General features: G+C 42.8%; 1 protein-coding gene across 2 annotated transcripts in view; it reads left to right on the forward strand.

The window, feature by feature from the left end:
* tax1bp1a (Tax1 (human T-cell leukemia virus type I) binding protein 1a) overlaps positions 1 to 14,646 on the forward strand; it is a 38,193-nt gene that overhangs the window by 11,647 nt on the left and 11,900 nt on the right. Inside the window, exons 3-13 of one of the 2 annotated variants that reach the window (XM_034161499.1) lie at positions 471 to 573; positions 1,220 to 1,410; positions 1,736 to 1,891; positions 6,523 to 6,671; positions 8,279 to 8,369; positions 8,466 to 8,651; positions 8,741 to 8,992; positions 9,177 to 9,368; positions 9,490 to 9,562; positions 10,336 to 10,592; positions 10,698 to 10,823. In XM_034161499.1, coding sequence (XP_034017390.1) covers positions 471 to 573; positions 1,220 to 1,410; positions 1,736 to 1,891; positions 6,523 to 6,671; positions 8,279 to 8,369; positions 8,466 to 8,651; positions 8,741 to 8,992; positions 9,177 to 9,368; positions 9,490 to 9,562; positions 10,336 to 10,592; positions 10,698 to 10,823 — 1,776 coding nt within the window. Of the gene's footprint in view, positions 1 to 470; positions 574 to 1,219; positions 1,411 to 1,735; positions 1,892 to 6,522; positions 6,672 to 8,278; positions 8,370 to 8,465; positions 8,652 to 8,740; positions 8,993 to 9,176; positions 9,369 to 9,489; positions 9,563 to 10,335; positions 10,824 to 14,646 lie in introns of both variants that reach the window. The other variant, XM_034161498.1, reaches the window with a different exon arrangement.

Below are 14,646 nucleotides of genomic sequence, written 5' to 3' on the forward strand. Positions count from 1 at the left end.
CAGACTTAAGACGCACTTGTTTTCCCTTTCGTTTGGCTAGCATATTGGCATGTTATGTTGCTATGCTTTTTACAAGGGTAGGCTGAAAAGTTCTAAGGCTCCCCATGAAGGAGTAATGCATTAACTGCATTATAGTGAGCCTTAGAACTTTTCAGTCTACCCTCGTACTTTTTTACTGTGCTTTTTAAATCTTTTAATTCTTTGTAATTTGTTTTCTGAATTGTTTTGTGTGAAGCGCCTTGATACGACTCTGTTGTGATTTGGTGCTACAGAAAATGAATAAATTCAATTGGATTTTTGTAAAATACAAGTTCTCCTTAAAAGATTTACCAGTGGACAAAATGTGATGAACCTTATTGTCATCCACCTATTGACCATTCATATTTGTGCACCATATGTTTCATGTGCATAACTGTCCAGCATGATGTGCGCTCCTTTGTCTTCACTCTGCTTGATGTTTGTGTCCTCAGGTGGGATGGAGCACAGCCAGGGATTACTACACCTTTCTTTGGTCTCCTATGCCTGAGAACTACGAACCAGGAAGTACTGTTCACAGAACTGTAGTGTTCCAAGGTAGAGAAGCCACACACACACACACACACACACGAGTGCGCTGCCGGGGTGGGCGTTACGTAACTACTATACAGACCCAGAGTATTCTGAAGTAATTCCTTCATTTTACGGCACATATAAAAACAAGCACTTTTATTTAATAAGGGAGCACAACCACAGACTGCGGCCTGGGACCTGAGCACCTCTGAAACCACACACATACACACACACACACACACACACACCCCACACACACACACACACACACACACACACACACACACACACACACACACACACATATATGTGGTAGGCCAGCAAACGAGTTTTAATGGGGCTTGAACGGTCAGATATTACACAGTGAAAATATGAGAGCATGCTGTGGTATGTCAGGAGTCAGTAAAACCAGTTGGCCTCTGGACATAATGTAGTCACGTCTCCATCCAAGAGAACCAGATGTAAAAAGAAAAATATGCCTCAGCTCAATCTCACTTTGTCGTTATGGGCTGTTTGACATGAAAGGCGGCGAGTATAAGTGTTGAGCCGGGTGTTGAAAGATGAGTTTGTTTGTTTTGTTATGTATACCCACGAAAACAGGCAGAGGATTGTTGCTCCATTTTGACAGCGCTTGTTTTCAAAATTAAGATAAACGCTGTTGGCTCCACAGGGTACTACGTTCCGAAGTCTGATGGAGAGTTCTACCAGTTCTGTTATGTCACACATGCCGGTGATATCAGAGGCGCCAGCACGCCATTCCAATTCAGGTCGGCCACTCCCACAGAAGAGCTGCTGACTGTTACTGAGGATGACAGCAATTCAGACATACTGGTCGTCACCACCAAGACTGGCCTACTAGAGGTAGGTCACACAAACGCTTACAAGAGGGTTCAGTGGTTTATTTTCACTTCTCTGATCAAGGTGCCAGATCCCCACCGGCTCCAGAATAGCTTTTTCTTTCCCTTTTGAATGCTGTCCAGCCAGTTTGTATATCAGATGTGGAAGTGTGAAATACCACATTTAATTTCATATGCAAATCAGACCCACGATGCATTGCACATTTCTTTTTTCAAAATGGCACATCGCTAATTGAGTGACATAAAATTCCAAATCAAAAGTAAGCGATAAAAATGTGAAAAAAAAGGCACCAGGTCTCCTTGTCACGCATTTTGTTCTTTCACTTCAGCGCGTGGAGGAGGCGCAGCAGGAGCGTCGGGAACTGCTGAAGGCCATGCGCCTGCTGCAGGAGGAGAAACAGCAGCTGCAGGAGGAACAGAAGCGACTGACCAGGGAGAGGGAGCAGGAGAGGGAGACATGCTGCCTGTTGCGAACACACAATCAGGTTAGAAAGAGGGCGTAAGAGAGAAAGGTATCACCTTGAGAGGATTCAGAACAACAACGCCAAATCTTCTGGATAATTTCATTAAAATGTATTTCTGTAACATTTAATTTTAAGGCAGCTGTTTTGAAGTTGGGGTGCATGGAGCTTTTACAGGGTAACAGTTAACTGGGGACAAAAATAAAAGTGAAACTGATTATTGTGTTAAGTATAAATTCATCTGCAACACTACAAAGACTTAAATTGGCAATATTTCTTTAGAAATGAAATAAAAGAACGGGGGGGGGGGGGTGTGATAAAACACAGATTTTAGTGTTTGTACATGTGATTTTTGTGTGCACACTCATGTACATAAGGAGTGAGCATTGAGACAGTTTTTGTAATTTGGTGGAGCTGAAATGAAAGAATTAATAGGTACTTGTAGTGAAGATTTTCAGATTTAATTCAATGGGATTAACCATTTAGGAATTACAGTGCACGCAGTGCCCTCACTGCAAATTATTTGGTTCTTACCAAGAATTCTTATTTTAAGCGTTCAGCATGCTTATTTCTAGATTTAACAATCTTAATTCAGTGAAATTTTGTCACTACATGGACAGATAATTTCACTTGTTTTGACTACCTTTCCCTCAGATTTAGGGTTTTTAATCTTGTTTTTAGAAACCTCTTTTTTGCAGTGCTGGGATAATTCAAATGTATTAATTTATATAGTGCCAACTCACTACAAGGTCGCCTCAAGGCGCTTCACACAACACAACTCAACATGGAAACACAGAACAAAATGAATTAAAAGATTAAAAACATAATAATAGAGCAAAAACATAAAGGAGTAAAAATAATAATAAAAAACAAACAAACACATAATAACATAATATACTAACAACAAAACAGGGAAAAGAAATGGGTCTTAAGTCTTGATTTAAAAGTCTCCACAGAATCCGACTGGCGTCCTGTCTGGCATGTACCCCGCCTCTTGCCCAATGACGGCTCGGATAGGCTCCAGCTCCCTGTGACACTTAATTGAAATAAGCAGGTATAGAAAATGAATGAATGAATTATACACAGTTCCTCCATTTTCAGAAGCCATAAGTAATTGGATAAACTAAATATAAGGATTATTGTGAATACAAATCATCACTTTTTTCTGTCCTTTTTCTTTAGAGAAGTCGGGATATGGATGCATGAACATTTCTGTGTCACTGTGTAGGCAGTTCTCACAGAGTGGTTCTGCACAGAGGAGACTAGTGAGGGAAGCCACCAAGACACCCGTGATAACGTTGAGGTACTTACAGTACAGGCTTCTTTGACTGTGATTGGAGAAAACGTTGCAGTGTAGTTGAACACAAAAGGATTTTCGTACAACAAAATAGATTGAATCTAGGCTCAAGTCTGCTCAAGTGTGCCTTCTGGCAAACTGTAGATGAAATTTTGTGTCTTTGTTTAAAGAAAATCCTTCTTTTTCACTCCACCATGAAGCTGTGCCAGGTGATACAACAGAACAAAACTTGCTCGATGCACAGTTTCTTCAATCACTGCCACAGATGCCTATAAATCCTTCAGCGTATTCATGGTTGCCTTGGTGGCTTACTTTTTGCCTGGGCACTCTAGGTAGATTAGACAGTACTACTCTGTTTGCATTTAATTTGATTTAATTTGTTTTCATTTACATAGTGCCAAACACAACAAAAGTTGCCTCAAGGTGCTTCAAACGAGTAAGGTCTAACCTTACCAACCCCTAGAGCAAGCACACAGGCGACAGTGGTAAGGAAAACTCCCTCTGATGATAGTGAGGAAGAAACCTTGAGCAGACCAGACTCAAAGGGGTGACCCACTGCTTAGGCCATTCTAACAATTACAAGGTTTTGCAAAGTACGTATTACAAAGCTGCACAAACAGGAAGCATTTCTTAATGATTGATATAATTGAAGTCCAATACATGTTCCATCACTTGAAAGTATTCATGCTTTCATCCCCTGATTTAAAAAACAAACAAACAAACAAAAAAAACTGTAGAATTGATGATGCGTATCAACAATAATCTTTTAGCATTACTTTGTCCAATTACTTATGGGCTCAGAAAATGGAGGGGCCGTGTATAAAATGCTGTCATTTCTGAATGGTTATTGCAACATTTTTGTTGACCCCTTTGACTTAAAGTTGAAAGTCTACACTAGAAGCACATCCTGATTGGTGTCACTTTTTTTTCTTTTAAAAAAACTCCATTGTGTAAAGAGGCAAAACGACAAATACTTATGTTTACTTATGTTATGATTGTTGAGGTTGTGTGTACACAGACAGACAGCCTCTGTTTGCACCTGTGTGGAACCAGTTCCTTGCTGCTGATCACAGATCTGAAAACATCAATAGGCCCAATTTTTTTTTTTTTTTTTTTTTTTGCATAATTTGCGTCCATGTTTTAGAGACACACAAAGAGCCTGTATGCCAGCGCCTGTCTTTCCCGCTTTAACGACCTTACTCAGTGAGCCAGAACGGAATTGGGATGCAGGGGTTTTTTTTTTTTTTCCTTCTTTTTCTCTGGCATCTGGCGTCAGGGACGATGCCATCGCGACCACAGAGTGAACAAACATGACGTCAAACACACAAACACGAACACGCTCGTACCCATAGGCATACACACACCCCCCTTCCTTCTTTCTCACACTCAGATTGAGGTTCTGCACCACAGGACCTCTCTAAATGTGCATTTACACATGCACGCAAACACACAAGAACACAAACACACTCATTATGCCACCAGCTCGCAAACCCTTTTAGTCTATGTGTGGAATGAGAGGAGGGTAGTCCACAAAACCGCCTGCCTGAAAAAAAACAAAACAAAAAGAGCCCTGCCCAGCCTCGGGGACAAACACCACTCAGTCACGCGATTCAGCGGCCACTGCTTTCTAAACCTCTGTTTTTCCCTCTTTCTGTGTGTTTCTGTCAGTCTTTCACTCATAAGTTTGAGTGTTTCGGTTCAGTTGTTTCTTGACAGGAAAAGGCAGATTCAGTTTGCCAAAGTTTGCAAGGCCCTCAAGATTAAAGCTGGGAACTTCCTCTGTAATAATCTTGAATCATCAAAAAGAGGCGGCGTTTGCATTTTAGTTTTTTTTTATGAATCATCTGATAAGCATTGTGCTGGCTGCACAATGAAGAACAGTCAAGTCAGTGAAAAGAGAAGCTGGCAGGAAGGGAGAGGTGAGGAGGAGGCTCCCGAGAAGGAATCTAGTCTCACGTCGCCCCCTAGTGCAGATGTTTGGTCAAAGCCCAAAAAGGTCGCTTTGAGTTGCTTGCTTTATTTTCTGAAGAACAGTATCGCCATAAATTACACTGTAATACACACGCACACTGTTATTACCGTGCTGCATTCTATTCCACAAGCACGTCCATCTGTAGATGTACGACTTTTCGTGCTCTCCTGGGTCGACTCTTTTTGAAGAGCATTTACAGGAGGTGTGTTAGCTCACGATGAAGATATCCTTTGAGTTTAACATGAAAACATAAGTACATATTTTGCGGCTGCTAATTTTACGACTACACTTTTTATAAGGTCTTTACGCTCTCCTAAAGTGCTTCCCGAACGCCTGCCGTAAAAAATCATACAGTAATCTATGCAAAGCCCAGGGGGAGGCAGGGCCCCACGTGTAACGCATCGGTGGGTGTAGTCCTCTGTCAGTGTGTCCATCGGTCCTTGAGCATGTAGCTGCACCTATCTGTGTGTGTGTGTGTGTGTGTGTGTGTGTGTGTGTGTGTGTGTGTGTGTGTGCACATTACAAAGGGAAGGGAAGCGCTGTGCTGCAAAGGCATGCTCTTTTATCACAACTGATATTGGCTGCAGGTGATTTAACGTCCTTCAGTGCTGACTAGCAGCAAGTTCAAACATACCTTTTCCCCAGCAGGCAGACGGGTAACACAGGCACACAGTGATCTGTTCTACAATACAAAGAATTTGTTGGCAGAATTTACTCCTTACAGACTGGTTATTCCTGCATGTGTACTGCTGTTTGGCACTTGTCCAGTTGTCCACTTTTGGTTTCCAAACAAGTAACATGTTTTTTTTTAAATGGGTAATCAGTCTACAGGAAATTGTGGAACAAGAAGGGGAGGTGATGGTCTAGTGGTCAAGGTGTTGGGCTTGAGTCCAGAAGATCATGGTTTCAAATCCCCACCTGACTGGAAAATCACTAAGGGCCCTTGGGCAAGACCTTTAATCCCCTGTTGCTCCCGGTGTGTAGTGAGCGCCTTGTATGGCAGCACCCTGACATCGGGGTGAATGTGAGGCATAATTGTAAAGCTCTTTGAGCGTCTGATGCAGATGGAAAAGCGCTGTATAAATGCAGTCCATTTACCATTTAAGAACTGTTTTTGTCTTTAATTTATTCCAGAGTTTGTAATTCAAGAATACCGAGTGCCTCCTCAGTGGGCTCATGTCTGTCGTCATTGTAACTGGTGTTATGTGATTGATGGATACAGCTGTCATGCCTGATGTGAGATATTGCCGTGTGTGATTATTGAGCAGAATTGCTAAAGCTTCCAGGTTTTGGGCAGGCGGCCAAGTTCAGTCTGCCTGATCCAGCTGCTGCAAACGGGTTCTAGCACCTGTCAATGTGAGCCACAGCTGCAGTCTTGTCCTGCAGGAGCTGCTGCGCTCATCACAGGGCCTCTCAGAAGAGAGAGAGGAGGTGAGGAGGAGGTTGACAGAGGCCACAGACCGTGTCCGCCAGCTGGAGGAGGACCTGCTAGGAGTCACCCAGAGAGGCCTGCAGAAGGAGACAGAGCTTGATTGGTGAGTGGAGAATGCGAACACATGACCATGAATCACTGAAACATGTATTTCTGTGCAGACATAACTTAAAATGACAGTAAAAAATATAAATAAGTGGGTTTTTAAAAAAAAAACTTAATCTTTCCTTAATAAGCAAGGTATAGCTTTAAAAAATATGTCACTGAATCATGGAGCAACTCTGTGACACTTTATTTGGGGTGCACTGGTTGATCTATGCAGGATGCCGGTTCCAGTCGTGGCAGAGACAGGCACATAAAATGTATTTTCTTGTATAATTTTTTATATTTATAATATTTGCACAGAAGACATTAAAGTTCCTTTTTCCCAAACAACAGTGATGTGCAATGCTATCCTAAATGTTTGCTTTGCTAACCGCTAATCCCACTAACCAAAAAGTTATCTGTGATAACACTAAACTGATAAACTACTAACACATTAAACTAAACCAATACCAGTAACTGCTACCTTTTATTATATGAATTTCACTTTGGCTGTTTTTTTGTGCTCTAAAACCTTTTTAAAAAATGGACATAAAGAGCTGAAATTTTAAAGCTGTAGTGTAAGTATGGAGTTTTCTAAAAAGGCTTAGCATGCCGACATCAGATAATGATAAAGATGTACATGAATACAGTGCATCCAGAAAGTATTCATGGTGCTTAATGTTTTCCACATTTTCTTATATTACAGCCTTATTCCAAAATGGAGTAAATTTATTTTTTTCCCCCTCAAAATTTTACTCACAATACCCCATAATGACAACATGATTTTTTTTTCTTCAAATTTATTAAAAATAAAAAAACTAAGAAATGACATGTTCATAAGTATTCGCACCCTTTGCTCAATACTTTGATGCGCCTTTGGCAACGATTACAGCCTCTGGTCTTCTTGAATATGATGCCACGAGCTTGGTGCACCTATCTTTGGGCAGTTGCAGCACCTCTAAAGCTCCATCAGGTTGGATGGGGTACGTCGGTGCTCAGCCATTTTCAGATGTCTCCAGAGAAGTTCAATCAGATTCAGGTCTGGGCTCTGGCTGGGCAACTCAAGGACATTGACAGAGTTGTCCTGAAACCACTCCTTTGATATCTTGGCTGTGTGTTTAGGGTCATTGTCCTGCTGAGATGAACCGTCGGCCCAGTCTGAGGTCAAGAGTGCTCTGGAGCAGGTTTTCATCCAGGATGTCTCTCTGTATTACTGGATTTATCTTATGGCTGATGCAGAGATTCTGATACATACATTTGTCTGGACTACTGCAATGTCCTATTCTCTGGTTTACTGCAGTCAAGCATTAGGTGTCTCCAATTGCTTCAAAATACTTGACTAGAAGCAGAACATTTAACCACATTACACCGATTTTGGCCTCCCTTCATTGGCTTCCTGTCTCTGTGAGGTCTGATTTTAAGGTTCTGCTTTTAACTTATAAAAAAATTATTCATGGATTAGCGCCTCCTGACCTAGCTGATCTAATTACACCCTATGTACCAGCTGAGTTACTAAAGTGGTTGTTTCTGGGCAATATGTCTGCTTTGTAGTTTGTACTCAATATGTGGCTTGATAACCTGTTGACTGCGATGCCCGAATTTAAGTTTTGTTGTATTTGGCTTCAGTCTGCGTGATCGCCTGAAGAAGCTGACAGCAGAGAGAGACAGCCTGGAAAGTCAGTTGAAAAATGAGAAGGATGAGAGAGACCTGTACAAGGTGGGAGAGAAAAAGGCTGGTTAAGATAGCACTAAGGATGTTATGTTTCTGTCTCTGTGCTGACCTGTGTATTTTTGGGGTATTAAACCTGCGTAGGCTCACCTGCGGAGCACCGAGTTGGAGAACACTAAGCTGAGTGCAGAGCTGCAGATGCTGAAGGCAGTGGAGTTGAACCGGGAAGTGACCATCGCCCAATTCCAGGAAGAACTGGAGAGGCTCAGAGTTTGCGTTGCCCAGCGGGACGCCCTGGAAAAAGAGCTGCTGGCGCACAAGGCTGATAAGGTAATAGAAGGGGGCATTGATCATCTTGGAGCCACCCTCATCTTCGCTGGCATCATCAACATGCACATATGTGCCTCTGGTTTCTTCAGGCAGAGCTGGCCCGTGTGCGTGAGCAGCTTCGCCAGGTAGAAGAGCAGCTTCAGGCGTCCCGGCAGCAGGCTTCCTTACTCGCCTCTGAGCTGCGAGACTCCGCCAGCACCCGTGACCACACGATGGCCGAGCTATACCGTGCCCGCCTGGAGGTGGACAAACTCCATGCCAGCCTAGCTGATGCTCAAGCGGAGTGCCAGCGCATGGAGAGCCAGCTGGACCGCATGAGGAACACTGCACAAAAGGAAGTGGTGAGCATGCTAGTTCCTTATTTTGTACCTGTCACTTTCTTTTGGCCAAAGATCATTGACAGCTGAAGTGAACAGATTAGTCTCTCACAATGAAAATGACAAATGAGATGTAACTAGAAGATTGTTGGACCTTGGTGGAGATAAATTATTTGTTTTTTCTTGTCCGTACGTGCTGTTGCTCCAGGGTGTCGGGACCGGTGAGGAGGTGTCGCCAAGCATCCTGGTGGTGTCTGAGGCAGAGGCCGAGCTGCAGAGGGAGGTAGACGAGCTGAAGCTGCGTCTCCACATGGCTGCTGAGCACTACAAGGAGAAGTACAGGGAGTGCCAGCGGCTCCGTAGACAGGTGGCCAAACTCAACACAAATGATGCACAGGCGGTGAGTAACTGTCCAGTGAAAACTCTGTGTAGGGACAGGGCTATGTAGCATTTAGTTTAAACATCTGCTGCAATATTTATGGGTTCTTGATGCATTCTTGTCGCTGCATGCGTGGTTGCAGGAACCAAAGAGGAACGTATCTACGGAGATAACACAGGAGCCGATGACCCCTAGTCCCAAGTCACCCACTGCAGGTACACGTATGTTATATTATAGACTACCCAATGCATCCAGTCAATCAAATGTTTTTGTTAATTAATTTTGTGAATCTGAGAGTTTCCCATGGGCTCAAGTGAGTTAAACTGAACTTGAAACAAGCTGTTGCATAGATGTTGTATGAATGCCCTCCCTTTTTTTTTTTTTTACATTAAATGTGCTCAGTCTTTTTTTTTTCATACAGCCGGCAAAATATGCACATGGCAACAGTTTTTACAGTTACTGTAGGACAAGGATGGACCACTGCTGTATGTGCCGCAATCGGCCTAAAGGCTTGCAATTTGTAACCGATCACCTTGAATTCAACAGGTGAGCTTGTTAGTGTGAACATCTGCTGAAGTTTTACTTCCACCAGAGACCCAAAGACTTTTGGCCCCCTTTGAGGCACGTAGTTGACCACCTCTGCTGTAGCTGGTCTGGCCCGTTCCTTAGCCTCATTATTTCAGACTCGCAGTTCAGTGCATTTATATTGAATAACACTATATAGTAAGACCCTTCGGCTGCTCCCTTGTTTACACTCTGGTTTGCCACAGCAGATCTGAGGTGGATTTCCATGAGGATTTGGCACAAGTTTTCCCACCAGATGTTCTTTCTGGCGCAACTCCACATTACATGAAGAAATGTGGCAGGGGATTTGAACCGGGAACCTTCCGCGCTGAAACCAAGTGCACTAAATATTTAAGAATAATACCTAAATCAAAATTGGTTAGTGTAAACTTTTGTGTTGTGCTCCATGTTTTTTTTTTTATAGAGAACATAGCTACTGCCATCCTCCATGAAGCCGCTGAAATGACAGTCCCTTCACATTACGACGAGAAAGAACCAGAACCCACACAAAAGGATACAGAAAAGGAGGAGAAGGCAAAGGTGGAGGCTGAGAAAGAAGTGAACCAAAGAGAGGACACAGAAAAACAAATTGCCGTTCAAAAGGGGCCGACGAGCGAGAGCCTGACGGAGGACAGTCTGAGAATGGCGAGCTGGGTGGAGGTGGAGAACGAGAGGCTGGAGGCCGACGAGGCCGGCATGGCGGAAAGGTCGGGCAGTGCTGAGGATGTGAAGGACAGTGTGGAAAAACAGGCAGTGTTGGAGGTTGAGGAGACGCACATGAGGAAGGCAGAGAAGGAACAGACTCGTTCTGTGGAGGAGGAGCTCGCAGTGATGGAGGAAAAATGGAAGGAGCAGTGCGCCATCAATGAGACGCTCAAGCAGCGACTGGCGAACGAGGAGGAGCGCTTCAGAGTGAGACGCAAATACACAAGCACACGGTTGCCTAAAGCTTAGAGGTGTGATTGTAAGATTGTTGGTTTAAAACCTCAAGCTGACAAGAAATTGGTTGTTCGGTCAGACTAAGATCAGCGGTTGTGCGCTCCAATCTTAAGTAAAACTCCCAGTGGAATTTCTTTGCATGGTTTGGTTGTTTAGACATTTTCTGTACTTATTAGTCTCCTAACAGCACTACAGTCCGAGAGTCCGAGTATCACTAGTGTCAGCTTCTGAGAGCCGGAGGATATTTCTTTAGAATGTCATGTGACTCCTCGCAAAGACAGACATCTGGAGTTTGAATGTTGACAGCCACCGTGGCTGACGTACTGAACAAAACTGACCTTCCTCTGGATTTCCATTCTTACATTATCGGGGTTTAGTCAGGATTTAGTCTAGGTATTCCATCATTAATAGATTAATATATGGAAGTTTGTCATCTTCACAGATGTTAGTGTTGTAATCAGTAGAAATATATATATATATATATATATATACACACAGTGGAATCTTGGTTTTCGAACTTAATTGGTTCCCAAATGTTCTTAAACCAAAGCCAATTTTCCCATAAGAAACAATGTAAAATGGATTAATTAGTTCCTGGCCCCAAAATGAACACAGTGTTTTTAATCTTTTTAACAGCATTTATGCATAAAAGGCAGACAAAATACAAAGAATATGTGTAGTATCTTATACAAAATACTGTACAGTAATTATAATATAATAGACAATTAATTTCACCTTACCTGTACAGAAGAGACCATAAGAAAGAACATCACGCATGTAACTACTGTTCTATGAATCCTGGATGACCGCCAGAGCACTTGGTCCCTCAGAATCCTTGTTTTCTTGCAAGAAGGTTTAAGGGACTGAGCTTCTGGTGTCACGTGACTTGTATATGGTCACATGTGACTTTTATATTTATATTTATTCTTGACCTGCGTTCGCACGAAGGTGATCATTCATTGCTTTATGCACTGCCTCTGGCGCTCAGGAAGGATAAAATAGAACATCAGGTAAATGAACTTCTGAACGGATCAGATGCCTCTGTTGCAGTGAACCTCTGGTTGGATTTAATGTTGTATGCTAACAGCATTAGCAGTTTTAGCTAGTGTCAGTAGCTTCACCTATTAGCTCCACTTAATGTATGATTACTGGGAAAAATACACAACTCTAAACTTTTAATGTCCACAACAAAGTAAACCATTAGGAGAACCACCACGGAGTCCCCAAAAATATGATTTAATAAACACCTGGAGACATACTTTCTTGCTGCTTCTTCTTTCAAGTTTATTGGCGGATTGCAACTCAACATGGTGCATTACCAGACTCTGCTGCGGCGGAGGTGTTCATGAACCAAGACTTTGTTTGAAAAGTGATGCATTTTTCGTTCAAAAAATATGTTTGTGAACCAATTTGTTTGTAAAGAGAGCCGTTCTAAAACCGAGGTTCCACTGTATTGTGATCCTATATGTTCAGCCCGACGTGTAGAACAGCCATTCCCAAACGTAAGAACACAGTGGCTCAGTTTGAAGTCTGAAGTCTTGTGTGACCCATCTGAACCTTTCATCACAATTTAGGTTGACACGTGAGATTACGATTATTTCCACATGTATAACTGAAGAACAAGCCACATCGTGGCTGAACATCTCCCAATAGAAGTAACTGAAGCATTCATTTATAACCAGAGGTATCCACCCACTAAACCAGCTGATTCTAATTAGCTCGACTCTTCAGGTTGGTAGATGAGCTAATTGGTGCAATCATCCATTTTTGGTGCACAGGTAGAAGCAATATGTGGTAGGAGTCCTGCTCACCGAAACTGTTTTTCCACTTCACTGTATAATTCAGTCACATGGCCCAAAAGTCATAAAGGGGGCAGGGGTGGGGAACTAGAATATGATTATGCATATAAATTCTGGAATAAATCGGAGCGAGGTTACAGTTTTTGATGTGACTCAGTTGTATAAGTTGTGACTGATAAATGGCCCAAAAGTCCATAGGTTGTGCAGAACTATAGTATATGATTATACATATCCATTTTGGAATAAACAGTCCAGTCATGTTGGCATTTAATTTTGTCAATGCTGTCAGGTTTGCCCTCCATCATATAGGGACACAGTCACCTTCTTCCCTGTTTCAATAATTCAGTCATGTTCGGTATCTGGGCTAGTCAGAAAGAATTCGGCATGTTTACTGAATTCAGAATTATTGAGCAGCAGAATTAGCTAATTATCCAAAAAGGCACCCAATTTCAGTTTCTAGTATTCTGACAACACTACAGGTGAAGTTGGACAGCATTTCAGTCCTCCTTTTGATGACAGATACAAGATTTCCAGTTGTTTGACTGGTTCCTTTGAGGTTCACGCCTAATGAACATAAATTAGCATATTTTGGGCCCTTCCACCCCTTCTATTGTTCTCTATTTTTAATATGTCATTCCTGGGGTACATCAGAGGAAAATCCCACATTTCACTTTTTTTTGTTTTATTTTTTTGTTTGTTTGTTTGCAATTAGTGGTGGATTGGAGCCTTAAATTGAATAACTTGACTGGACAAAAATTGGACTAGGTATTGATAAGTTGCAGTGCTGAAAGCAAAATGTGAATATGCAAACAGAGTGTGATTACAGAACTGAAAACTAAAGATGTTTTATTAATTTATTTTTGACATATCACAGACCTCCTGCAGTACCCGTGGCCCACACCTTGGGAATCACTAGTGGAGAATCAATCTATGCATTCATGTCACAAACTGATGATCATATAATAATCAGAACAGAAGGTGTTTGCTTTCGATACCTCTCCCCATGCATGCTGTGAGTATCCTAAACTTTGATTCGCTGAACTGGGACACGTTGTGGTCACGTGACATTTGTGAGTCTGGATGGGCATGCTCAGCATTTCTGGGTTATTTATTTATTCGTAGTAACCGTTCCAATCAGGTTACTGCATGCACACACGTGGCAGCTGTCTGCATCCCGACCACACAATGCGTGCGCTTCAATAGCTTATTTGAATTTTGTGTGCCGACGACGGCCAGCGTTACCTGCTGGTGTTTTAATATCCATGAGTGAGTACATGTTTATCAGGGCTGTAAATAAGGATCACGGTAGTCTTTGATAAAGTCTCCTGTTTGAGGCAAGCGCCCCGAGTTCGAGCCGCTCTTAATGGCCCAGAGAACGAGGAGGGAGGCAGCCGCAGAGCGCCATGCTTTATGTCTGTTTACATCAGCCACCCAGAGGATGGAACAAAGGAGAGGGGTAGACGGAGAGAGAGAAGAGCAGGGGGAGGTGGGGGGGGGGGGATTCAATGTTGCAGCCGCCTTTCACCTGAACTTAACCCTCTAATGCTGCGCCGTAAATCCTTGAGAGAGCCGGAGAGAACGGGCAAGATGAAAGCGAATGAGGGAGAAAAGCGAAAGAAGCAAACAGAATTTAAGACTGAATAAAGAGGAATGGATAGACAGACATGAAGCAGAGAGAGAGAGAGAGAGAGAGAGCGCACCGGGGGTGTGGATGTGGAGCTTTTGTAATGGGATTACATGAGGAAAGAAGACAGTGAGCCATGCAAGGGGATCGCACAGGGTCAGTTCTGTTAGAAAGTCAGAGATTTACGGCATTTGTCAGTTCTGCTCTGTAGCACTCTCGTCTGACCCAGACACAGATGTCGGTTCAGTTTTGCTACAGAGCTCCAGGTTGATGAAAACTTCATCGTTTTGTTCACACGCTCACGTGTGTCTGCTGCTTTTCCTCCTCACCGGTGGGCTGATATGGAGCCAAAGATGCTGTTACCACCTCTGGT

The sequence above is a fragment of the Thalassophryne amazonica genome, chromosome 20, assembly GCF_902500255.1.
Source record: "Thalassophryne amazonica chromosome 20, fThaAma1.1, whole genome shotgun sequence".
Lineage (NCBI taxonomy): Eukaryota > Metazoa > Chordata > Actinopteri > Batrachoidiformes > Batrachoididae > Thalassophryne > Thalassophryne amazonica.